The sequence below is a fragment of the Hylobates moloch genome, unplaced genomic scaffold (assembly GCF_009828535.3).
Source record: "Hylobates moloch isolate HMO894 unplaced genomic scaffold, HMol_V3 SCAFFOLD_15, whole genome shotgun sequence".
Taxonomy (NCBI): Eukaryota; Metazoa; Chordata; class Mammalia; order Primates; family Hylobatidae; genus Hylobates; species Hylobates moloch.
In genome coordinates, this window is record NW_026652290.1 from 41,881,432 (window position 1) to 41,906,423 (window position 24,992).

General features: G+C 45.4%; 3 protein-coding genes across 9 annotated transcripts in view; 1 reads left to right on the top strand and 2 right to left on the bottom strand.

Moving 5' to 3' along the window:
• Positions 1–6,927, top strand: part of TBC1D8 (TBC1 domain family member 8) — a 144,629-nt gene extending 137,702 nt beyond the window's left edge. For both annotated transcript variants that reach the window (XM_032176695.2, XM_032176696.2), the window contains exons 18-20: positions 2,614–2,703; positions 3,130–3,227; positions 5,894–6,927. In XM_032176695.2, the coding sequence (XP_032032586.1) occupies positions 2,614–2,703; positions 3,130–3,227; positions 5,894–6,346 (641 nt within the window). In that variant the 3' untranslated portion in view covers positions 6,347–6,927. The remainder of the gene's footprint in view (positions 1–2,613; positions 2,704–3,129; positions 3,228–5,893) is intronic.
• The window catches only part of RPL31 (ribosomal protein L31), a 179,685-nt gene that overhangs the window by 4,723 nt on the left and 149,970 nt on the right, over positions 1–24,992 (bottom strand). Inside the window, exons 1-5 of one of the 3 annotated variants that reach the window (XM_032176697.2) lie at positions 11,828–11,912; positions 11,342–11,448; positions 9,861–9,986; positions 8,088–8,200; positions 7,719–7,796 (exon numbers count right to left, since the gene is read on the bottom strand). In XM_032176697.2, the coding sequence (XP_032032588.1) occupies positions 7,765–7,796; positions 8,088–8,200; positions 9,861–9,986; positions 11,342–11,448 (378 nt within the window). In that variant the 5' untranslated portion in view covers positions 11,828–11,912 and the 3' untranslated portion in view covers positions 7,719–7,764. Of the gene's footprint in view, positions 1–7,718; positions 7,797–8,087; positions 8,201–9,860; positions 9,987–11,341; positions 11,449–11,827; positions 11,914–24,992 lie in introns of those variants that run through there. The other 2 variants (XM_032176698.2, XM_058429107.1) reach the window with 2 other exon arrangements.
• Positions 17,182–24,992, bottom strand: part of NPAS2 (neuronal PAS domain protein 2) — a 188,250-nt gene continuing 180,439 nt past the window's right edge. For 3 of the 4 annotated variants that reach the window (XM_032176703.2, XM_032176699.2, XM_032176704.2), the window contains exons 18-21: positions 23,795–23,985; positions 23,369–23,461; positions 20,710–20,890; positions 17,183–18,838 (exon numbers count right to left, since the gene is read on the bottom strand). In XM_032176703.2, coding sequence (XP_032032594.1) covers positions 18,656–18,838; positions 20,710–20,890; positions 23,369–23,461; positions 23,795–23,985 — 648 coding nt within the window. In that variant the 3' untranslated portion in view covers positions 17,183–18,655. Of the gene's footprint in view, positions 18,839–20,709; positions 20,891–23,368; positions 23,462–23,794; positions 23,986–24,992 lie in introns of all 4 variants that reach the window. The other variant, XM_032176701.2, reaches the window with a different exon arrangement.

Below are 24,992 nucleotides of genomic sequence, written 5' to 3' on the forward strand. Positions count from 1 at the left end.
AAAAAAAAAAAACTAAGTGATAAAGATTCCTGGTATCCAAATCGTCAAGAAGCTACCACTAAGAAATTGGATGTATGATCCCTGCCTCCAGTAGCTGTTGCATCTCAAGTGATTTTTCTTACAGTAGATTCTTGAGAAACAAGTTAGATACCTTAGTTGATTTTCTTATCAATGACTTGGCTGTATTGGAATTTCTAATTAATCCAAGTGCAAGGCCTCACTGCTATAATTTGATTGCTGTTTCCAACCACTGTGGAGGGATGAGAGGAAGGCCCTATACTGCTTTTGCAAAATAAGCATGGTGGAGATGGGATTATTTTGATGATTACTGTAACGTCTCAACTGCATCTGAAGGCCAGATTGTGTTCAAAGCCATATGTGAATTCTACTAGAGAGAAGACGCTTATGGTGGAACTGGCTTGTCGCCTCCATAGGCATCCCATTTAGACAGTGAGGAAGATGGCAGTGGCAATGACAATGATATAGAAAATGGAAACCATGTACAGCGTGTAATGAAGCTCCCTAAGGCCATAAAGGAGAGACCTTCCTGCTGGTGGTATCTGTTGGAGCAATGAAGTTACCTACTACCTTCAAACAGAAGTCTGAGATGGGGGTTTCAGATGACCAAATGTAAACCCTTTATCTGATTTTAACTTGTGTAGTACTTGAAGTGAGACAGAATGAACACTTTAATAGAAATTGTCTCTCAATCCATTTAGACTCTTGAATTACAGGCTACATATATATATAGGAATGTAAAAATAAGGTGATGTTTAAACAGCCCAAATATCTCATGTAAAAAGATTGAAAGGATTTTTAAAGACTGTATGTATTCTTAGTAGTTACTGTTTCCCATAATGCATAGTATCCTATCCTTCTGATCATAAGTAGATCGTGGAATGAGTATTTTCAGTGAGTTCGATGTCCAGGTGATGTTCTCTGCATATGCTGTGATGGCAGAGGTTGGGAGGCTCTGCTCTGGGAGTTGTTTGGCCCCTCAGCTCCTTGTCACTGTTAATACTTTACCTGCCTCCTTTCTGGACACTTGCCCACCCCCTGGATTAATTGCTGCCTTTCTATGGCTCCCATCATATTTTGTTGGTGACTTGTATACACATTTCTACTTTGTGGTACGCCAAGCTCTTTGGCATCCCAGCACTATTCTGGGAAATCCGTTTCCATCCTGACTGCCCCAGGTACCATTCACAGTTTGCAGTTTTCCTCCTGTTCAGTTTGAGTGGATTCTTACATGTGCCACTGCACAGAATTTGTTTTGGGGAAAGTTGGAAAAAGTAAGGGTAGCTTTCCAAAGCTTTGCTGCCATCTTGTGGAAGCTTGTTGAATCACAGCTGAATTTTGCCTTTGATTTATTTTCAGTGAAATGGTTTACAAATAAGTTCCAAACTTTTTAAAATATGGGGAACCTTCCCTGTCATCCCCCTGATAATTGTTATTCTGTAGCAGCTTTATTGAGATATATTTCACGCACCATGCAAGTCACCCGTTTAAAGTGTACAATTAGATGGGTTTTTTTGGTATATTCAGAGTTGTGCAGCGATCACCACAGTCAATTTTAGACCATTTCATCACCCTGAAAATAAACGTCATATCTTTAGCTCTCACTCCCAGTGTATCCATTTTCCCCAGCCGTAGGCAGCTTTCTGTTTCTGTATATTTGTCTGTCCTGGACATTTGATATAAATGGAGTTGCTGTATCATGTTGGACTTCTCTCACCTAGCATGATGTTTTCAAGACACATCCATGCTGTAGCATGAGCCAGTGCTTCATTCCTTTTAATGGCCAAATATTCCATTGCATGGGTATGCCATAATTTGTTTATTCAGCAATTTATTCAACATTTGGGTTTTTTTTTAGCTGCTATGAACAATACTACTATGAACAATCTGTGTACAAGTTTGCATGTGAACACTTTCAGTTCTCTTGGGTGTGTATGTAAGATTTCTGAGCCAAATGGTAACTTTAACTTTTTAAAAAACTGCCAGACTGTTTTCTAAAGTGGCTGAGCCAGTTTATATTCCCATTGTCAATATGTGAGGGTTCTGAGTGTTTTATTTTTAACATCCTTAAGAACACTCCTAATACTAAGATGCTGCTTTGAATTCACTAAAGCTTTTCTTCAACTTTTAAAAGAAATTGTATAAGTACAGCAGTATGTGCTCATTATAGAGAAATACTATCCTGAAAAGTTTGAAATCATTACCAATTATTCCACCACCCAGAGATTTAGTGTATTTATTTCTAGAGTGCTTTATATGTGCATGGATATATTTTAGTTTTACAAAATGGAATTTCACTACATACATTTTTTCCAAATCAGTATTAGCAGTGTCCTAATATGAATGTGTATGTTGTTAATTACAACAGTCTCCACATACCTCTGGGAAAAGGCACACTTGGTGGGGGGACATTTTATTTTCTCTGGGTATCCAGACAGTGCTTGGTGTGCATTTGGGTTCATGGACCCTGCAGAAACTACAGTCCACAGGCTGGGAGCTGCTGGCTTAGCCTTTAGTTGCCTAGAAAGCTACATTACTGTCAGTTTTGGTAAGGCAGAAAATTTGTTTAATTTAAACCTCTCATCTTTTTTTAAGCACTCACTGAAAATGACCGAGACAGCCAGTCGCCATTGAAGAATCCTCTGTTGTCAACGTCAAGACCCCTGGTTTTTGGGAAACCCAGTGGCACGTACCTCTTTTCGTTGTTGCTTTCCCCTGGGCATACCACTGCAGTGGCGGGAGGCACCGGGGTTGCCCTCACCCCTCTTCTTGTAGCAGCCTTGTCTTTTCCCTTCGTCCAATGAATTATCACCAAAACTCATTGCCTTTAGAGGCCGGAAGTGCTCTGAGTGGGGGTGTTGCTGGGTGGCTGCCCCTTGCCCCACCACCAAGTTCCTTCCTCCTGTTTGCTGTTTCACGGGTCCTCTTAGAGCAGCAGTCCCCCAGTTACCACCCACTGGCTCTCCAGGGGAATCTCTTGCTTTTCAGTGTCGTACGGAATTTGCTTAGTGGAATTCCTCACCCCCTTGCTCCTCTCTCCCACATAGTTTCCTTTTTGCTTTTACTGAATTTATTTAAATTAAACTACATATTGTTTTCCTTTGTTTCAAGGTGATGCAGTTGATTATCAGAAACAGCTGAAGCAGATGATTAAGGATTTAGCCAAAGAAAAAGATAAAACTCAGAAAGAATTGCCCAAAATGAGCCAGGTATGGATTTTATTCAGTGAAGAGAATTAACTTTTTTTTTTTTTTTTGAGATGGAGTCTTGCTCTGTTGCCCAGGCTGGAGTGCAGTGGTGCGATCTCAGCCCACTGCAACTTCCGCCTCCCGGGTTCAAGCAATTCTCCTGCCTCAGCCTCCCGAGTAGCTGGGATTACAGGCGTGTGCCACCACGTCTGGCTCATTTTTGTATTTTTAGTAGAGGCAGGGTTTCACCATGTTGGTCAGGCTGGTCTTGAACTCCTGACCTTGTGATCTGCCCACCTCAGCCTCCAAAGTGCTGGGATTACAGGTGTGAGCCACCGCACCTGACCAAGAATTAACTGTTTTTTCAAATGATTAATCTGAGAATCAAGCTTGGGCCCCTTTACCTGCAAAGTCCAGGTAGCGGAACATCATGGTGATTAAATGGGAAATATTAAATTGTGATCAACTGAAGATACTCCAGATAACTCAAATCGCTTCAAAACAGGAGGTTGCCACACACTTCAAATCTTTGAGGAGTTTTTTTATAAAATTCATTTATCCAGGTTGTGATACAGATTTATTCCTCTGGGAGGTAGAAGTATTTGGGGCCACTGTGGATACAGCATTCTTCCCTTCAAAAATACTGTGCTTCCTCCATTTACTGGGAAATCACTGGCTGCATGATACACAGTACTGATAGGAGTCTTTAAAACTTCTGAGCATCTTCCAGAAAAGGGTTGTGCCATATTCAGGTTCCATATGGTTTGTTTCAATTTGAAAATGGTTCCTCCCAATGTTTAGGAAATGTACGCTTAAAGTTAAAAATGCTCCTTTTTGGCCGGGCGCAGTGGCTCACGTCTGTAATCCCAGCACTTTGGGAGGCTGAGGCGGGCGGATTGCGAGGTCAGGAGATTGAGACCATCCTGGCTAACACGGTGAAACCTCGTCTCTACTAAAAATACAAAAAAAATTAGCCGGGCATAGTGGCGGGTGCCTGTAGTCCCAGCTACTTGGGAGGCTGAGGCAGGAGAAAGGCGTGAACCCGGGAGGCAGAGCTTTCAGTGAGCCGAGATCACGCCACTGCACTCCAGCCTGGGCGACAGAGCGAGGACTCCATCTAAAAAAAAAAAAAAAAAATGCTTATTTTTGATAGGACTTAAGTCATTTTGGTGCTGTGGACCACGACCCTTCAAGAGTAGAATTTAGCTTGCAGTTTCTGAGTCTTTTTTTTTCTTTTGACCACAAAACATCTTGTGGGATTAGTGTTTCATAGCATGTTTGAGAAATGCTGCTTGTCTACTCTGCTGGGAATTGCTCAGATGTTCATTCTACTCTTTGGCTATATGATCAAAATGAGTTAAACTTCATCACTCAGCGCTATCAGTATTAACATTCTGATACACATACTTTTTTTTTTTCTATAGATGTTTCAAACAAAATGGGCCATGTTAATACTCAGGTTTCCTTTCTTTCAAAATAACCATGGCTCTTTCCCCCAAATAAATATTTGTTATATTAGTACCCAAGCATTTTTCTTTTTTTTTTTTTTTTGAGACAGAGTCTCACTCTGGCGCCCAGGCTGGAGTGCAGTGGCACGATCTCAGCTCACTGCAAGCTCCGCCTCCCAAGTTCATGCCATTCTCCTGCCTCAGCTTCCCGAGTAGCTGGGACTACAGGCGCCCACCACCAAGCCCGGCTAATTTTTTTGTATTTGTAATAGAGATGGGGTTTCACCGTGTTAGCCAGGATGGTCTCGATCTCCTGACCTCGTGATCCGCCCGCCTCGGCCTCCCAAAGCGCTGGGATTACAGGCATGAGCCACTGCACCTGGCCATATCCAACCATTTTTCTATTCTTGGAGTAATTGTGTAGCTAGATTCCACCTGAAGCACCTGTCCTCACATTGCATATTCTCAATTTCAGCAGCAGTGTCTCAGATTACACTGAGAAAACAGGCATCACTCTTCCATTTCATTTTACATTTAGGTCCTGCATGGCCTTCCCGCCAGAGGAACATGCCCTAACTTTATAGCGTTTCAGCTGTTTCCAGCATTTTCCTATTATAAACTCTACCTTAAAGATCCCTACAGATAAATCTGTACATTGCTGTGGTTTCTTTCTTCTTTTTTTTTTTTTTGAGACGAAGTTTCACTCTTGTTGCCCAGGCTGGAGTGCAATAATGCGATCTCGGCTCACCACAACCTCTGCCTCCTGGGTTTAAGCGATTCTCCTGCCTCAGCCTTCCAAGTAGCTGGGATTACAGGCATGTGCCACCACACCCGGCTAATTTTGTATTTTTAGTAGAGATGGTGTTTCACCATGTTGGTTGGGCTGGTCTCTGACTCCCAACCTCAGGTGATCCGCCTGCCTCGGCCTCCCACAGTGCTGGGATTACAGGCGTGAGCCACTGTGCCCAGCCTGCTGTGGTTTCTTGAATTGCTTTGTTAAAGGGTGTGCACATCCTCTAGGAAGGTCTACCCATTTCCAAGTCTGTGCTGAAATTCCCAGGAATCACCACTGTTAATAGTTTAGAGTGGAAAGGCAGACTACCTTTTCCTATATTCTGTCTTCAAAAGTACTGTGTCGTTCTCGCAAAGGTCACAGGTATAATGTTAAAAAAAAAAAAAAAAGAAAAAAATGACACTTCCACCCTGGTTCTGCTGCTACATGACTTATTTCAATTTCAGAGAGAATTTATCCAGTTCTGTAAAACTCTGTACAGTATGTTCCATGAAGATCCGGAAGAAAATGATTTGTACCAAGCCATAGCCACAGTCACCACACTGCTGCTGCAGATCGGGGAGGTGGGGCAGCGAAGTAGCAGCTCTGAAAGCTGCTCCCAGGAGTGTGGGGAGGAGCTGCGGGCCTCAGCTCCTTCTCCTGAGGACTCAGTTTTTGCAGACACTGGGAAGACGCCCCAGGACTCCCAGGCATTTCCAGAGGAGGCCGAAGGGGACTGGACTGTCTCCCTTGAACATATTTTAGCTTCACTTCTGACTGAACAGTCATTAGTAAACTTTTTTGAAAAGCCACTGGACATGAAATCCAAACTTGAAAATGCCAAGATCAATCAGTACAATCTCAAAACTTTTGAAATGAGCCACCAATCACAGTCTGAACTTAAGCTGAGTAACTTGTAGCAAGATAGCAGCTGCTATGCACACTGGAGTCCGCCATACCAAAGCACGAACCAGATTGTTTCTTGGGGTCAGCCCTAAACCGAGATTTCAGTCTGCTTTACAAATGGGGCATCTGGATAAACAACCTGACAAAACTGTGGCCAGGGGAACCAACAACACAACCCTCAAGCATCTCTGTGTATTCTTTGAGAATTGTCAGTGCCCTCGCGTATCCATTGGTTCCCTTGATGCCAACCTACAATTTTTACCAGATTCGCTGAAATGGGCACTTCTGCTGTGATTTTGCTCTCAGATGAACAGTGTGTTATACTAACCAAGAAGCAAGAAAAGCCCCATGCTTTCATTTTTCACTTGGAATGACAATGGGAGAGGTCAGGAATCAAGTTCACTTTCAAGATCTAAGGGAGTCCACTATCTGTGCAATTGTATTTGGCTTTTTTTTTGCACTGTTTCAATGCTGGTAATTGAAACCATTTTAATATATTTGGTTGTATTCACTTTATATGTCCTTCCAAAAATGTTGTGTACAAACCATGCTTTCAATGTTGGCCTCCAAGTTTTTTAATAATAAGAAACTTCTTTTTGTATTTACTTGGTCCTTTTCTTTTACCTTGTAGTTAAATGTCTTAAGCTGTAGACTGTGGCAGTGAATGGGTAAGCTGGAGACACGGCTGCTGCCCATCCATGGTTTCTGGGTGGTGCAACACTAGGTACTTAGCCCCGCCTTAGGTGTGCCCTATGGCTTCAGAGACCTCTTTATGGCAGCATTTAACATACAGCTTGTAAATGCTGGTGAAACATAATCCCAGCAACACTGCTTTAGGACTGAACTATTAATACAAATTTTTGTTACTGATACCTTAAGGAACTTCACTTCTGAACCTTGGCTCCAGGTACCACGGGGCCATTACAAATGAGTTAAAATATGAATCTGGTTATCTCACCAAAAACCAATTATTTTAGAAGACAACTATACTCAATATAGATGTAGGCAGTTAAAAGACCTACTGGCGTATTAATTTCATTAAATTTTAGATGCTGTAGATAGATAGTACATCGTTTTAAAGTTGGCAACTGGATTCTATATCCTGGTTTCTGGAAAAATGCTTATCTTAGAATTAACAAAACACACAAGTAGGATCATTAACAATATGCCTTCAGTATCCCAATTACCCAAAACAGTGGTTCTAAAATTAGGGTGCAGTTTGAAATCACCTTTAAAAACCTGTCTAGACCCTGTCCACAAATTCAACGCCAGGGGATGGGGAGAAGGCAGCACAGGCCATCAATTTGAGAAAAGCTCTTCAAATGATACCATAAGTAGGATATGATATACAAGTATATTATGTTGCAACTAAAAAGAACCAAAACATGAAGGCAATTTTATAACTTTATTTGATGTATCTGACGATCAGCAATTAGTTCTCATCCACATTGACTGTCTGTAAATCTGTAAAAGAAATGACAGTCAATTTCCACACCCACATCACCTTTCTTATTTCAACTCTAAAAACCTTTTGTAGATGGGTCTGGGCATGTAACATTCTATTTTCCACAACCTTTTTACATCCCAGATATGGACCAGTTTTACATTCGTTAGCATCTTCCCACACCAACACACAATTTAAAAAGGGTACAATGATGTGTGTCACCCCTAGCTTAACAGATGAACTCACATTTTAACAGAGGTAAGGACATTATTCTAATGAATTTAAATGGCTTTATGGGATGGAGAACTTACTTTTGAAAGTGGTGACAGGTACATAGGTAACCAAAGTATATAGCTTATTTGGTGAATCTTCATCCTCATTACGTTTTCTGGACAGCCGCACACGGATTCGGTATGGGACATTCCTAATAAAAACATAATTGTGTTGCTAAAGTCAATGCCTCCTTTCAACCAAGCAGCCACTAGCTATATTCACATATCTCATATCCCTGCTTCTAATGCTGTCCTTTGCTCTACTCTGACCAACCTAGAACTTACCAGTTCCCTGGAAAATGAAACATAACCCCCGGGTGAACATTAAATGCACAGGAGGGATGCCTGTTTGAAGATATGTTAAGGTTAGCCACCACTGATATCCAACCAGTTAATCCTAACCAGATACCTGGGTCCAAATGTGTTAGTCTTTTATCTATCACCAGAAACTTGTTATGTGATTTTTCTGTTACATTAAAATGTGAAGAAACGACCGGGAGTGGTGGTTCACCCCTGTAACCCCAGCACTTTGGGAGGCTGAGGTGGGCGCATCATCTGAGGTCAAGAGTTCGAGACCACCCTGGCCAACATGGTAAAACCCCATCTCTACTAAAAATACAAAAAATAAGGGCCAGGCGTGGTGGCGGCTGCCTATAATCCCGGCTACTTGGGAGGCTGAGGCAGGAAAATAGCTTGGACCCGGGAGGTGGAGGTTGCAGTGAGCCACAAGACTACGCCATTGCACTCCAGCCTGGGCAACATTAACTCCATCTCAAAACAAAAAACAGTGTGCACATACTCTGTTCCACATGCAATCCCCTTGTCCTGTCTTACCCTCTCTGTACCATCACAGCTGATTCTCTTTCCTCTATCGATCTTAGGATGTGCCGGGTATTGTTCTAGGCCCCAGATTCCTATAAACTCAGGACTTCTCTTGGCTCCTGTAATCCCATTCCTCTTACCCCAAGGAAGGCATCGGAGAATACCTCTCCTGCTGCACCCTTAAATGTCCACCCACAGAAGAGCTAGGTCTCAGGTCCCTGCCTTGTTCATCTCACTTAATCCTAAGGTTTAAATACCGCACAGATGCAGACAGTCCTCCCCCAACCCGTTTCCAGAAACAACTAGTCCACACTGTCATCATTCCTCTAGCTGCCCCTCACTCCACTTCTGTTCTGGCACCTCATGACGTCCTTTACAGCACAAGCCTCCCCTGCTTTCTGGTTCCACTTTAGAGCAGGGTCCCCCAACATCAGCACTAACATCTGGGCTAGGCAATTCTTTGTTGAGGGAGCAGCCCCATGAATTGTAGGGTGTTTAGTAGTCCCTGGCCCACAGTATTCCTCAGTAGTGACAACACACTGCCCCCCGACTCCCCACAACCCCAGGAAGGACAGGAAAAACTGCCCCAGGCCAAGAACCAGTTCTCTCATGGTGGACTTGCCATGCTGTCTAGAGCTACCCCTACACAGTCAGCCCTCACCCCTCCCTCCTCCTGCACTGGGCTCGCAGTCATTTATTCCACCCTACCTGCGCTCACCACCCTGCTCCCAGATCCTGCCAAGCTTCCTCTCTGTGCAATGCTCTTTCCCACCCTACACTGCTGGCTCCTTCACTTGGGTCTCAGTTTGTAACACACTAAATTAAGGGGCTTCCCTGCAGATACTACCCACCCTAAGTTATGGTCACAGTAGTTTTTTTTATACTTCCACATGCATTAACCAAATTACTGAACTGATATGGGCTCTTGCAAGGTAAGTGAAGCTGGTGTCATTGCAAAAGTTCACCTTCGAATACAGATAACTTTAGCACCTTATTCCTTTGGCCCAGACAGCTTTGTTGAGCCTGGTGTCGATGCGCACATCTGGAGTTCCCATCTCCTTCATGGCAAATTTCCGGATCTCTTTGAGTGCCCGAGGGGCACGCTTCTTGAAGCCCCTACGATTCAAACATAAGTGAACAAATTAAAGGAGCACAAAATTAAATTAGGTACATGTAAGAAATCCTCAATGTCATCGATAGGCTCCTGGAAACTGACTTTAAGCAATGTTCTATATAACAAAAACCAAGTTTTTATAGCATACAGTAGGCCTGTGTGCTTAAAGCTCAGTGAAGACTTACTGTAGATGGTATGTCCTCCTAAAACCAGCCTAAACCAAACCTTACACTAGGCAGTAACAATCCTTTTTTCCCACCAGTGTGCAATGCCCAGCAAATAGCATAATACCTTGGACAAGAAGATGCATAATCCACTTTCTGAAGTCCTCAATCAAAATATTAAATTTGATTAAATGTCATGTCTTAAGACAGGACATGTTTTTGGAACAGATCATTCAATGCTATTGACTTCATCTATGCTTAAAGAGCAGGGGCCTGAAATGTGCAGGCAGGTTGCTTCTTGAGTATGATGAGGGCAATAGTTAACTCTATGAACCCATCGAGCAAGCTCACTTCACTTAAATACTTAAACATCCAGAAATAAAGGGTACTAGAAATAACAGCAGCTGGCAATCCCTTGTTCTTCACACAGCTTATATAAGCACCTATTGAGTACATCAGATGGTATCTAGTACTACAGAGAAAGACAAACCAGGGAAAATAAAAGAGAAAGCATTAGGGAAGGGGACTGCAAGTTTCCATAAGACGGCCAAGGTGGGCCAGGTGTGGTGGCGGGCTCCTGTAATCCCAGTTACTGGGGAGGATAAGACACAGAGGTGGAGGTTGCAGATCGCACCACTGCACTTGAGGCTGGGGACAGAGCAAGACTCCGTCTCAAAACAAACAAAACAGATGGCCAGGGTGATACTGGACTCAAGGTCTGAAGGCAACGAAGCATTTATTTGTGAAAAGAATATTCAGGCATAGGGAAAGAAAAAGAGTAAAAATTCAACAAAGCAGCTACTTTGAAACAGAAGCATGCCCGGTATGATTAAGCGGGTCAGTCAATGTGGGATCATGGCAAGAACTCTTGATTTCTAACCTAAGATAGAAGGCCGATGGAGGATCTGAGAATAGACCACGCATGTTTGGGTAGGGGAGTTAACAGGAGCAGGGAGCTGCTACTGTCAGCATTCAGCTAAGAAAGAATGGGGGCGGTCAGAAAGACCAATGCAGCTGGTCAGACCGTGAATGTATTCGGAGGGTAGAGCCCACAGGATTTGTTAAATTGCCAATGAATGAAACAGGGAAGGCCACAAGAGGAAAAGATTGGGATGGAGATGATTCGGCACATCTCTCAGTGACAACCAGACGCTTGAGTTCGAGACCCAGAGCGGCTACAGGGATACACTCACACTCCATGGATGCGCTTGTGAATGTTGATGGTGTATTCTCGGGTCACCACTTCGTTGATGGCAGAACGGCCCTTTTTCTTCTCGCCACCCTTCTTTGCGGGAGCCATCTAAATGCAGGCGACAAGAAGGCTCAGAGCAGAGTTTAACAAGCTCAAGCCAAGTCCTCCCTCCCAGCCTCACGCTGTCACTCTCGGGGCGCTTCCAGGTGCTGAGAGTCTGGCCAGGCTAAGTCGGTCACCCAGTGGCCCATGCACCCGCGCCCCTCAGATGCCTCCGACCCGGAAACCCCTGCCGCTCCGGCTCCCCTGAGCCTGGTCACTTTCCTCCTCAGGCTTCGAGAGCCTTTAAACGCAGGGTGTATTCCCATCTCCCCACAACCGGAGCCCCGGGCTGGCTCAGGAGAGATTTTGCGGACCCAGTTAGCACAATCCCCCAAGGAGGATGGGGCTGGATTCCAGGAGCCCAGACTCCGCCACCCATACTCACTCTGCCGGGTCCAAGTTGGAAAGGAAGAGCGCGAAGGATTGTGGGAGAAGGAAAGCCGCAGTTGCAAGTACAACTTCCGGGTCGCCAGGCAAGGGGGTGTGGCTAGGGAAGTGGAGAGGCGATGCTGTGACGTAAGCGGCGCGCGCCGAAGTGGGGCCGGCTAGCGGGCGTCGTGGTGGGGCCGCGCTTTTGGGCCGCGAGCTTGAGGTGCAGCTTCTCGACGTATTCCATCTGGCTCCGCGAAGGAACTTGCGTCCCTTCTCTAAGTCTTCGGATAAAACCAAGACCCAGGCCAACAGATGTATGGAGGCAGGGCCAGGGAGACAGACTTTCGTTTGTTTTTCCCATTCATTCATGCATCCGACCAACACTGACTGAGCCTGCGTCGGGCGCGGTGCCTGGCTGGCGGTCCCAGGGTCACTAAGACGCAACCCGGCGCTGGAGGTGCTTGCGTCGAGCAGGGCCAGCCCAGGATTGCCAGTTGTTGCTGTCCTGGGCGGTGGAGCCACAGGCCTGTCGCGTCGTCCCGGTGCGTGGGTGGCCGAGTGGGTTGGATATGACCCGAGAGATGACAGATGTGAGATGACACGACAGGGAGATCTGAGGAGGTCCCCAGAGAACTGGGAATTGCGTGTCACCAGTCTAGAGATTCGGAGACAGTCAGTTGGATCTATGGACTCATGTCTTCCTTTTTTCTTGTCGAACTCCCTTCTTTCACAGGAGCACACCATTTTTAGTGGTTTCTTAAGATGAGTACACGAGCCCTCAAATATCTGAGTATTTATTCAACCCTCAAATTTAAATTCTGGCTTGGTATGGAATTCTAGATTGAAAAGAATTTCTCCCCAGCATTTTGAAGGCAGGCTTCATTGTCTTCAATTTTTCAGTGTGGTTGAGAAGTGATGTGTCATTTTGTTCTCTCTGAAAGATTTTAGGATCTTCTCTTTAAAGTTTTGAAATTTCATGATGATGGTACCTTGAATTTAAGGAAATTTCCCAGAACGAAAGAGCTTGATGTTCCAAGTTGAAAGGGCCCACTTAATGCCTGGCACTTTGGTGAATGGGAAAATGCCCGGACCAAGTCACCCCTAACCTACTAACAGGGTTTTCAGCAATGGACATGTTTCAAGACCTCGCAGACTACTGGAGGTAGGCAATTTCAGGCCTGGAACAGGGACTCTGATCTTATGAGGAACCGTTGCATCCTGTATCAGGGTAGATGTTGCACTTATAAGGTATCCCAGCAGTCCTCAAAGGCAAGAGATGGTGGTGGACAAGCAAGCCTCCCCCTGTGTCTCTTGTCAGACTCCAAAGGCCTTTCCGGGAATCTCCAGTAGTTTTCTGCCTGTCATTGGCTAGAACTAGGGACTCCATTTCAGTTAGGCTGGGAGAGCACATGCCTGCCAAAAGCAAATGGGATTGTCATGATTACCTTGGCCTAATGATGGGGTGTGTATTTTGTGGCCTGGGCTAAATGCATTGCTTTTTTTGTTGTTGTTGTTTTGGTTTTTTTTTTTTTTTTGAGACGGAGTCTTGCTCTGTGCCCAGGCTGGAGTGCAGTGGCGTGATCTCGGCTCACTGCAAGCTCTGCCTGCCGAGTTCATGCCATTCTTCTGCCTCAGCCTCCTGAGTAGCTGGGACTACAGGCACCCGCCACCACACCTGGCTAATTTTTTGTATTTTTAGTAGAGACAGGGTTTCACCTTGTTAGCCAGGATGGTCTTGATCTCCTGACCTCGTGATCCGCCCGCCTCGGCCTCCCAAAGTGCTAGGATTACAGGCTAGACACATTGCTTTTAATGCACAGAAGTGGGGTTCTGTTAACAAGGAAGAAGAGGGGCTGGCACAGTTTGTTTCAACCAAATGATGCTTGCTCTCATCTCCTTTCCGCCTCCTCTTCCTCATTCTCAGGCACCCTAAAACCTGCCTCAGGCCTTTCATACCCCATGGCCCTTTTGGGATCATTGTTCTGATCCTGACTCCCTGCAATCACTCTCTGAAGATGGGATCTTGCCCCTTCTATCTGGCTCCCAGCACCTAGAGAGGGATTAAGGGACAGCTTTCTAGGGTACCATCCATTAGAGGTAATAAAAGTGTTACTGTAATAACAGAAGTCTGGTGCCAGCTGACTCAAGTTTCCGTATAACTGACGAAATGTGAGTAGATCCTACCACTTGTTGAAATAAACAGACCCCTCCAGTGGGAATCTACAAAACATCCCCCTAAGATGTCAACTCTCCTGTCTTACATAAAGGTTGAACAGACATATAATAAAGACTGGTAGGTTTGAGGACTGAAAATCATTTGCCTGCTTGGGGCTCTGCAGACTCTTCCAGCTTCTCTTTCCCTCCCAAGCCCCCGGGACCAGGCCAGTGACTACTGGGCCTGGAAGAGACCAGAACCATATAATGAGAACTTTGTAACTCTCTGGTGTTTGTTAGCTGGGCTAATTACTCACGTCTTTTTACTTTTACTGATGAGCAGAGAATCCTTAAAATGAAACAAGATCTGAATGTTTCCCTGTGGGGGCAGCAAGAAAGTAGACAGGTTGCATTCCAGCTTTAGGGGCGACAAACCTAAGGGGCTAAGGGAGTCCTCCTTGGCAGTTTCATGCTGGACTGAGCTCCAGGAAGGTCCAATGGGACTTCCCAAGAAGCGCTACCAAAGATTTTTAAAAGGAAAGAGGCGTGGTGGTGAAGCGGTGCTAAAGAGGTAGTGTGGGTAGACGGGGCCTGGGAGGTCAACGTGGAGGCTGTTTCTGTGACCCAGCCTAAATGGGGCCCAAATGAGGCAGCAACTAATGTGACAGAAAGGAGAGGAACGGCACAAGAAGTATTTGAAATTAAAATCAACAGTTCATAACTGACTTCAGATGGAATGTCAATTTAGGAGAAAGTGCTGAACAAAATCATATTAGAAAAATAGACTACAGTATAATATATATTACATTGCAGAAATCAATGTGATTTCATGACTGGAAATGTTTTCAGCTCCATCACAACAGGATGACCCAATAACAGCAACAGAGGCAGCGCTTGACCCAATACCAGCTCTTAGTCTTACTCTAGGCGTCCAGATTTTAATCTCTACTTTTTTTTTTTTTTTTTTTTTTTAACTAAAAGGAATCAGGACTCCTTGGAGGGTAGTTGCCTGCATGCTTTGAGATAGGAAAAATAAAATAAATAAATAAATCAGTATGGGCCTTGATTGTGTTGTTCCCAGAAGGAAATCTGGAGTCTGATTTCTGATGGGCAATGCTAAAAAGAGAAAAGAGCCAAACACAGGAGCTGGCTCTCACTGGCCGGGTTGTACCAATTTGAGCATGAAATAAATAACAATGGTCAATTAGAAAAGTTGAGTTCATAAAAGGCCATGAGTTCCTGACTTCATCCTTAAATTAAAACATGAAATATAAAAAAGATAATTGTAATTTAAAAAGGAATCAATATCATAGATGTGCCTAAGTGTGGTTAGGCAAAAATCCTATAAGAGTTGTTTTCTTTTTTGTGTTTCCAATGAGCTTTTTTCTCCAGAAAAATAAAGCTGTTTGTATGCATAGTGTGAAATTAATGCATGTCTGCCCAAAAAGCTGCTAACAGGTATCTCTAGAGGATCCAAATTATTTATTTATCTGGGACATTAATGGCAGACTTGGAGACCTTCAGGCTGTGCCTACACGAAGTAAAGAGAGAAACCAAAGCAGTCTTGTACCAAAACAAATTTTACCAGATAATTTAGACAAGAGTGTAAAATGTCATGGCTTAGAACAGTTGGCTGGTTCCCCATGTTGCATGCACAAACAACATTTTAAAATTAATGTAATGAATTTTAGTTGAATTAGAGACAGTAAACTGAGTTAGTTGAAAAGATCATAAACTTAGTGTACTTGAGTTCACGTTTCAGTCATTTCACATGAGCCAAGCCTTTATAGTTTTACAAATAGAAAGGTCATGGTTTTTCTGGAAATAGGACAGGGTTGCAAAATAGCCTTTTAATGAGCAAACTTTAATGAATAGCAGTTTAGGGATTAAACTTCCCATGATGCATGTGGGTTTAAAGAAATATTACACAATGAGTTTTCCGAGTTTATCCAAATTCTGAACAAGTGTAAGATTTAAGCAAAGCTAAATCAAATTAGTAGCAAGGCACACTCTGCCCTTTTTTAATGACTTCCAGCTAGAAAATCCTAGGACGATAAATATGCTGTCCATTAAAAATCTTGTTCTGCTTAAAAAAATGCTGACAGCAAATTAAATTACAATTCTATTACAGGCAAATCAGATCTAGAAAACTTTGAATTTATAAAACATTTAAAAATAGTTAATCCAGTTTCACACAGCATTTTTAAGAAGGGGGTTCATTTCTGGTTCCTTTAAAGAGTAAGTGTTCCAGTACGTACAAAATATTTTCACTTACTTTTTTCTCAGGAATAGAATAATTGTGTAATAAAACTTTTTGGATGTATTTATACGGCACCCTCTCATGCCATCCAAAACTGATCCTAGTCATAGAACTGGGAAGAGCCATCCCCATTCTACATGGGAGGAGTAGGAGCAGAGAGCCATAACAATGCAGCAGGGAAAGGAACTTTGCTCTCTTGGGCCAATGCTTTTGGAAAGGGCATTGCAATCGCAGTGGTTCTCAACCACAGTACTCCAGGGTACCCTCCTTCAGCCCCATGAAGCCTCATGATGGGGTGGCTGTCTGTAGTTGGCAGAAATCTTCTAGATGCTGCAGCTATGCCCCCAAGATGGCATATGTGCACATATCCTATATGGAGACACACATACGCTGCCCACATCACTGGTATCTAAGTGTTGGTGGCGAAACCCCATGCAATTCCAGCCTGAGTGAGTTTAATGATGGGCTATAAATGCTTTGGTGGAGAATGTTTTGGTCACCTCCATGGATTTTGCCTGTGTCAAGATTGAGATGTTGGCCGGGCGTGGTGGCTCACACCTGTAATCCTAGCACTTTGGTAGGCCGAGGTGGGCTGATCACTTGAGGTCAGGAGTTTGAGACCACCCTGGCCAATAGGGCGAAACCCCATCTCTACTAAAAACACAAAAATTAGTGGGGTATGGTGGTGGGTGCCTGTAATCCCAGTTACTCGGGAGGCTGAAGCAGGAGAATCACTTGAACCAGGAGGCAGAGGTTACATTGAGCCGAGATTGTGCCATTGCGCTCCAGGTTGGGCAAGAGAGAGAGACTCTGTCTCAAAAAAAAAAAAAAAAAAAAAAAAAAAAAAAAAAAAGACCGAATTGCGCTGTCGTACCCGGGGGGGGGGAGGGGAAAAAAAAAAAAAAAAAAAAAAAAAAAAAAAAAAAAAAATTGAGATGTTTCCAGAAACTATTTCTGTTTTGTTTTGCTGTCACTTCTTCAGTAAACCATTGTTTTTTGGGCACAAACTTTAATACAAAGATCAGAACCTGATAGGCCGATGCACATATTGCAGCTCAAAAAGCTGATGGCTTGCTTTCATCTTTTCCGTATCTTTGATTATCCTTGAAACATCTTGAAATTAGAAAAAAAGAATTACTGGTGAAAAGATGTATGCAGGGATGTATAACAAGGGACAGAGGAAATTGTACAAATTTGTTAATTTATTACAAAATTTTCACTCACAGAAAAACACAAGAAAACTTTTATACTTTTATATTTGGGAAAGGAACTGGTATCTCAGATACAAAATAATTTACACATAAGCCATACAATTTTATTTTATATAGAAATAGGTCATTATTACAACGGCTGTACAATTCACTACGCTTCATCTTATAATTACATAAAATCTTTTCTTTAGAAACATCTCAACATAACAAAACATACAAAAAAAGCAAAGTGCATTTTGAAAAGGAAAATCCAATTCTCAGTATTCTCATGAAGATATGTAGAAAGATGCAGCATTCTCACTCAAAGGGCCAGCACGCGGCAGGGTCTCCTTGGGGACTGCAGTCCCCCAGGCCTGTCGGGCTTGTGAAACCTCTCCCCTCACAGACTTGGAGTTCTCAGCAGAATTCTGGAATGTTGGCTGGCATGATTGTGCTTTGCTTTGAGTCCACCTTTGTAGTTGCAATCAATGAAGTAAATAGGAAATAGTCCAGTGTTTTATTTAGGGGCTAAAAAATCACCACCAGCATGGCATGGGGTGAAAAGCCTCATCCCATTAGGGTTTAGGCCAGAAAGTGTGAATCTGTAGCTTGGTTAATAACAACCAGCTTCTCTGATTGGTGGGCTGTTGTTGTTACTGTGGTCTCTGAATGAAGCCATGAGACCTTATTATTTTTTTAAAAAAACAGAAAGTGCCTAAGTTATTTCCTCTGTGCAGCTGTGCAAATTAAAACAAAAACAACCATTTAAAAATAATGAAAAATAATCTCTTTATTCTCTCTCTCCAACAGATCTCTGACCCAGTCCTTCTCCAATAAAAAGGAAAGACCATCAAGAGCGTGAAGGCCAGCTAGCGCAGATGGGCAGGCCGCAGGTGGCTAGAGCAACCGGTGTACTCTCGGGGGATGCAGCGAGATGCGCCATCTCTGACGGTAAACCGACCAACGATGCCTACACGGGGCACCTGGTTCCTGTCCAGTATGGCTATAGAGTGTGCCCAAGAACCTCGGAGGCAAGAGAAACGCAGTCAATATTCCTGATCATTTCCACTGCAGCAAGCGCTGCACTCCAGAGATGGTTACCATCCAGGAGTTCTGAAACGTATGCAGTGTGCACAAAAGCCAGGGGTTTAGTTCAGACTCCTCTCCCCATCTCCTGTGGCCACCCCCCTCATCCATTGGTTAAAGCTGATTGTGTCCCGACTTCAGTGCCGGGGCACTATCGGGGCGGCTGCTGGAGGCCTGACGACTCAGACAGACTGCTGACCCTTCGGGGAGGACGTAGGGGCTGGGGCTGTGCTGGGAGTGGTTGGGAGTAGCCCAGGGTCCCTGGCTGTTGTGAGTAGGTGGAGAGAAGTAGCGAGTCCTGCTGCTCACTGTGCAAAGAGGTTGGTGCCTGTACCTAGAAAAAAAAAAGAACAAAGGGCTTCAGCAGTGGTTCTGATGTCCGCTCCTCAACTGTCTTACAGGGCGGTGCGGGGCATGCTGAAGGCTGAGTTAGACTACAGGGCTGTCTTTCTTGGGGGGTCATGTGGGGAGAGGTGGCTCTGGCAAGACCTGGGGGTGTGGTGGGGATGGGGACTAAAAGAACCTTAGGGTGAATTCTGAAGCTAAGTTCTCTGCCAATAGTGGGGGCACCTTCTGGCCCAATTGGCCTAGCCTGTGGCTATGGCTATGGGGAATGGTTTCGTAAACACGTGCACATGATCTACATGTAGCCAGAATGTTTTTGGATGATGGAACCTGAGGCCACATGCAGGTAGTTGACAGGGCAGAATCCAAACACACATACAGTTTGCACACTTTTCACTGCTGGTCCCTGATCCTGTAGCTACCTCCAGATTCACCAGCACCTACTAGGAGCATCTTGATTGGAAGTTTAGAAGCTTTGACTGGCCAAGGCCTGACTTTGGAAACTTCAGTCTTGTCACCCACTATTCCCTTCCATGAAATCTCCTCTTGCAAGTAACCCAGCACTCCCCTGCTCTCAAAGCTGCCCAGGCACAGCTGCCCTGAACTTTTGCTCAGGCTGTCTGGCTGGAACACTGTCCCTTTATCTTCACCCTCACCCACACTTCGGGCATTTCCTGGACATCAGACTCTGCAGTGGCTGCCTTCTGAGCCCTCCCTCTTCTCAAGTCCCTTCCTCCATAAAGGCTTCCCCACCACAGCACTCCCACTGTTCCCAAATCTCAGCCTGATTGCATTCTGTGCTAACCCACCTCTCTGCACCCCACCCCAAGCCCCTAAGGGCAATGAGTGGGCCGAAGAGCTCTCTGTATTCATAACCTGCATGTTGTATGCAACAGGTGCGTGCAAACTTGTCTGTTCCTCATTTCCCATCCAAAATCACTTCTGGGTCTCGAGAACTGACAAGATCTGCAAAGCCAAAGTCTGAGTTGACTCCCACTATGCATGAGGTCAGGGAGATCTGAAAATTATAGCACAGATGGCTTAGCAGCATTGGAATTAAATTACATTCTAGAACTTCAAGGACAGCTATCTTCATCACTATCTACAGTACTCAAGAGGTCTCAACTACTGCTCATTCTCCATGGCTTTGCAGGTGCAGGTGGGGCTGCAGGCCAGGGAGGAAGCCCCCCAGGGCAGGGAAGGGCTAGGGTGAAGGGGGCACCCTGCACATGGGCGAGGGAAGGCCAGGCCCTTCTGGAGCTTGGCAGACACAGACGTGTGGCTCCCACGTGAACCTGTGGACCAGTGGCTCTCACCTTCCCTGCTTTTGGCATACTTGGCACTTGCTTGAAGTAATTTTTGCCTTCGAAGTAGTGACCACATGTAAATGAGCTCCAAATTTTCCTGGCAAGCCCAATTTCACACATCACTGTATTTATGAAGGCAGGTTAATGGATCTTTAACTAAATGTGATTTGACTTTATGTTTATATAGGACTTTATAAACACACTGAAAAGTCCAACATAGTCATCAATGTTTTTTGACTTTTGCTCTAAAAACTGTGAACATATCAAGATGCAAATCCTTGAGTAAAAACTATTTTTTAAAAAAGGAACTTTTTCAGCGCATAACCACATAAGGCATAATAGCCGACTCGTAATTTCATGTACTCTGTAGATCTAAACTTCATAACCTTTAAGCATGAAAAACAATCAAATAAGAATCTTTCTGGGGCTTACTTCTATACTAGGGATAGAACAACCTTGAAAGCAAGGGAATGAAATATCTTTGAGACTTGGGGTGCGGAGTGTGGCCCGGCTCCCAGGCCTGCACGGGGGCCCCCTGGGCCATGGCACCCACCTGCAGGTAGTGCTGCGGTGGCTGCTGCCGGGCCTGTGCGGGCTGCAGGGGCGATGGTTGGGAGGCGGGGAAGCTGGGGTGGAGCACTGCCTGCCCCATCAGCAGGACGGGCATCGGGGCGCTGCTGCTGTTGGCAGGGTGTGCATCTGGATTTTGAAACACGGTCTGGCTCTGTGCATACCTGTTTCACGTGGGAAGGAGAAAACAGGTCCTTTAAGAAAGCAGTATTGATATGACACCAAAAGCATGAGCAACAAAGAAAAAACAAATAAGTTGGACTTCATAAGAAACTTTTGGCCAGGAGTGGTGGCTCATGCCTGTAATCCCAGCACTTTGGGAGGCCGAGGCGGGTGGATCACAAGGTCAGGAGATTGAGATCAGCCTGGCCAATATGGTGAAACCCCCGTCTCTACTAAAAATATAAAAATTAGCCAGGTGTCATGTTGGACACCTATAGTCCCAGCTACTTGGGAGGCTGAGGCAGGAGAATAGCTTGAACCCGGGAGGTGGAGATTGTAGTGAGCTGACATCGCACCACTGCACTCCAGCCTGGGCAACAGACTGAGACTCCATCCCAAAGGAAAAAAAAAAAGAAACTTTTGTGCATCAAAAGACGCTATCAACACTATCAACAGAGGGAAAAGGCAGCCCACAGAGTGGGGGAAGATATTCACACATCACATATCTAATAAGAGACTGATACCAGAATATATAAAGAATGCCTACAACTCCACAACAAGAAACCCACACAACCCAATCAAAAAATGGGCATTGGGGCTGACATTTCTCCAAAGAGAAGCTAGAAATGGCCAACACACACATGAAAACATGCTCAGCATCACTAGCCATTCCATTAGGGCAAAGCAGATCAAAACCAAAATGAGATGTCCCTTCACACTCATCACGATGGTAATTATCAAAAAACCAGGAAGTAACTTCACGTGGCCCATGGCCGGGAGGAGAGAGAGAACAAAGGGGAGGGGCTACACACTTTTAAACAAACAGATCTAGGGGGAACTCTATCACAAGAACAGCAAGGGGGAAGTCCCCACCCGTGATCAATCACCTCCCACCAGGCCACACCTCCAACACTAGGGATTACAATTCAACATAAGATTTTGGTGGGGACACAGAGCCAACATTTAACACAGTGGCTGCAGCATTGGACAATTCCCACCAACAGAGCACTCAAGTTCAAGTGATTCTCCTGCCTCAGCCTCCTGAGTAGCTGGGATTACAGGTGTTGTGCCACCACACCCGGCTAATTTTTGTATTTTTAGTAGAGATGGGGTTTCACCATGTTGGCCAAACTGGTCTTGAACTTCTGGCCTCAGGTGATCCGCCCGCCTTGGCCTCCCAAAGTGTTGGGATCACAGGCATGAGCCACTGTGCCCAGCCTATTTCCACTTATTTGGATCATTTAGGAAGAACAGGTAAAATCCAAAAGCAAAACCAGCCCACTTCCCCCCGCCTAATGATAGACATGAACAGAACTTTACAGACGGCTCCCCACAACCTGCAGGTCCCTCCTTACCCTCCTGTGACCAAAGGGAGGGCCAGAAAGTCTCGGGGGCAGAGACTGCCTAGAAAGTTATCCTGAGGCATGAGGAGACCCCAGACAGGGCCAACAAGGTGGACTTTGAAGATTCAGGGAGCCCAAGGGGCCTGTGGCCTGGAGTTAGCTGGCCTCCAGCCCCACCATCTGCACTGTGTGGCCTTCGAGTATGTAACCTAACCCCTTTAAAGCCCAGCCTCTTCACAGTTTAAAAAAAAAACGAAAAACAAACAAACAAAAAATGAGCATGTGCCTACACCCTAGGGTTTTTATCGGGATAAAATGAAATAACGAACATACAGACCCTGACCCTCAGAAAGGCAGTAACCATCTGCTGTTACTCTCAGTCTTGGCTGAAGGAGGGCACAGAAGGACTTCCAGGGAGAGGGGCCTGGGGGTACCTGCAAGGCCTCTACATGAGGGCATCCCCGGCCTGATCGGCTAGCACTGTCCTGGTTAGCTCTGGACACAAAGTCAACCAGTGTTAATATGAAGGAGATGTCTGTGTGATAGCTCTATTTCTGCCTCATTCCCAAGGGCTAGGAACTGTTTTCCAGCAGCTTTTAAACTATTCCCCCCGTGTCTCCAGTAACCGTTGTCCCTAGTAATTAAGTAGCTGAGTAAAGCTGCTTCTAGTCCTGCGGGTGCTAGTGGAGAGGAGGCTGGGGAAGGGAGAGAGGGGGCTGCTTGTCTGGGAGAGAAGGGCCTGAGCACAGTGCCAGAAGCACGGAGCACCATATGTGCCTGCGGCACGTCAGCTGGAGCCTGGTGGAGGGTCCTTGGGAAGGGGGATGTCTCCAGGGGTGAGGGCTTTTAGAGGGCTTTACAGGCATAAAGAAGTCGGAAGATGATGGCAAATGGCGGGGTGTGAATTGTTTCATTCAGTGCTGCTCTAAGCATGGAGCGCTGAGTTTTTTCTGCTTAATTGGGACATGGTAGAAGAAAACCTGAGGAGCAGCGTCCCCTTCACAGCTGTGGGCACACTCAGACCCTGCTTTTAGCGCAAGGCTCATGTGAGTGCTGCTGCCCCAGGCAGGTGAGTCTGGCCGGCCTGGAACCATTCCACCAGCGCTTGCCTCCTGCCTCCCGCCAGGGTCCACGTACTTGACTTGCCGTCCCGTCCTGCTGACCTCCGAGGGCTGCCTTGCGTCACAGGACCCGGGCATCATGGGCTGGATGGGCTGGCTCAGCAACAGCCTTTAAGCAGAGGTGGGGAAATAGGAAACTGATCAGCACCTGAACCACAGACCCACTGGTCGTGGCAGCACTTGCTCAGCCTGGCTGGACCCTTTATGGTTGACCCTAATCCCTACTCTCCTGGCTTCATTCTCAGAGGATGATGGACACAGTGGGTAACCTCCCCTGGACCTCAGGACCCCAAGCCCTGTCCTCTGCTTCCCTAGCTGAGATCAACTGTGGACACTTTGGAATCTGTCTGAACTCTGCCTCCGTCTAAAGCAGAAAGTAGAGCTGAAATGCATGGGGTAAAATGATGCCTGGGTTATCCTTTAAATAAGGGCAGTCTCGTACCTGAGCTGCCGATCATGGCTGAAGTCTGGGCTGGGCTGGCACTGGCTGGCATCCTGGGAGGTGGAAGCAGGTGTGGTCAGATTCAGACTTGGCGGGAGCACAGCTGTAGCGCTGCTGAACGGGGACACTAGGCTGCTTCCAGAGCGGCCACTGCTCTGCATTAGCTGTGAGCTTCTCACTGGCTTTGGACCCTGGAGCATCATTTCAATGAGAAAGGTAAGACTTGGACTCAACCCTGGGGCCATCTCTCCAGGAAACCTCCCAGTGTCTCCTCCTTCTACCTACCCTTGCCTTTCCTCTAAATCAGAACCTCCCAACTACTGAATTACTTTGATCTTGTGACTGTCTTCCCCACTGGATTGTATTTGAATCCCTTGGGCCTAGGACAATGCCGGACTCCAGGCAGGCAAGTAGCAAATGTGCCTCGAACTGAACTACTTTCTGCTTCAAATTCTATTGCAGACACGTGGCCCTCCTGGCTGCTTCTCCAACTCACCAGGCCTACTCCTGCCCTAGGGCCTTTGCACAAGCTGACTGCTCTGTGGAATGCTCTTCCCCTGACATTGACATGGCTCATTATTTCACCCCCTCAGGTCTTGACTCAAATATTATCTTCTTCATGAGGCCTTACCTGGCTACCTCTTTACACCTCCAGCCCATTCCCGGCCCTCACCAGCATTCCTGTACCATTGCACATACTATAATTTTTGCATGTTCGTCTCTCTCCTCACTTGGAACAGAGATTCTTTTTTCTTTTCTTGTTTGTTCACTGCTTTCCCTCAGTGCTCAGAATTTAGTGCCTGGCACGCAGTGAGTTGAGTGAAATAATAAATGAGTGAGGAAGTGGACTTGCACCTGCTTTGGGTTGTCTATTTCACTGATTGTCCATTCATCCGATAACACAGTGCTCTCATTTTTAAAGTTTTTACAAAATTTTCCAGTATCAGATAGTATAAATCCTTCCTCAGTTTTCTCTTTTCCAAAATTTTCTTAGCTCTTCTCACCTATTTTTCTGATGACCTTTTAAATCAAAAGGCTGTATTTTCAAGCAAAACCCTTACATTTGAAGAAAGATGGCCTAAACACTTCCATATGTGTGCTTATCCATATTGTACTGCAGGTTATCTAAGTTCCCAGATTCTCTACTGGACTACAAGCTCCTTGAGGCCCAGGACAACTCTTGCTCATCATTGTTCCC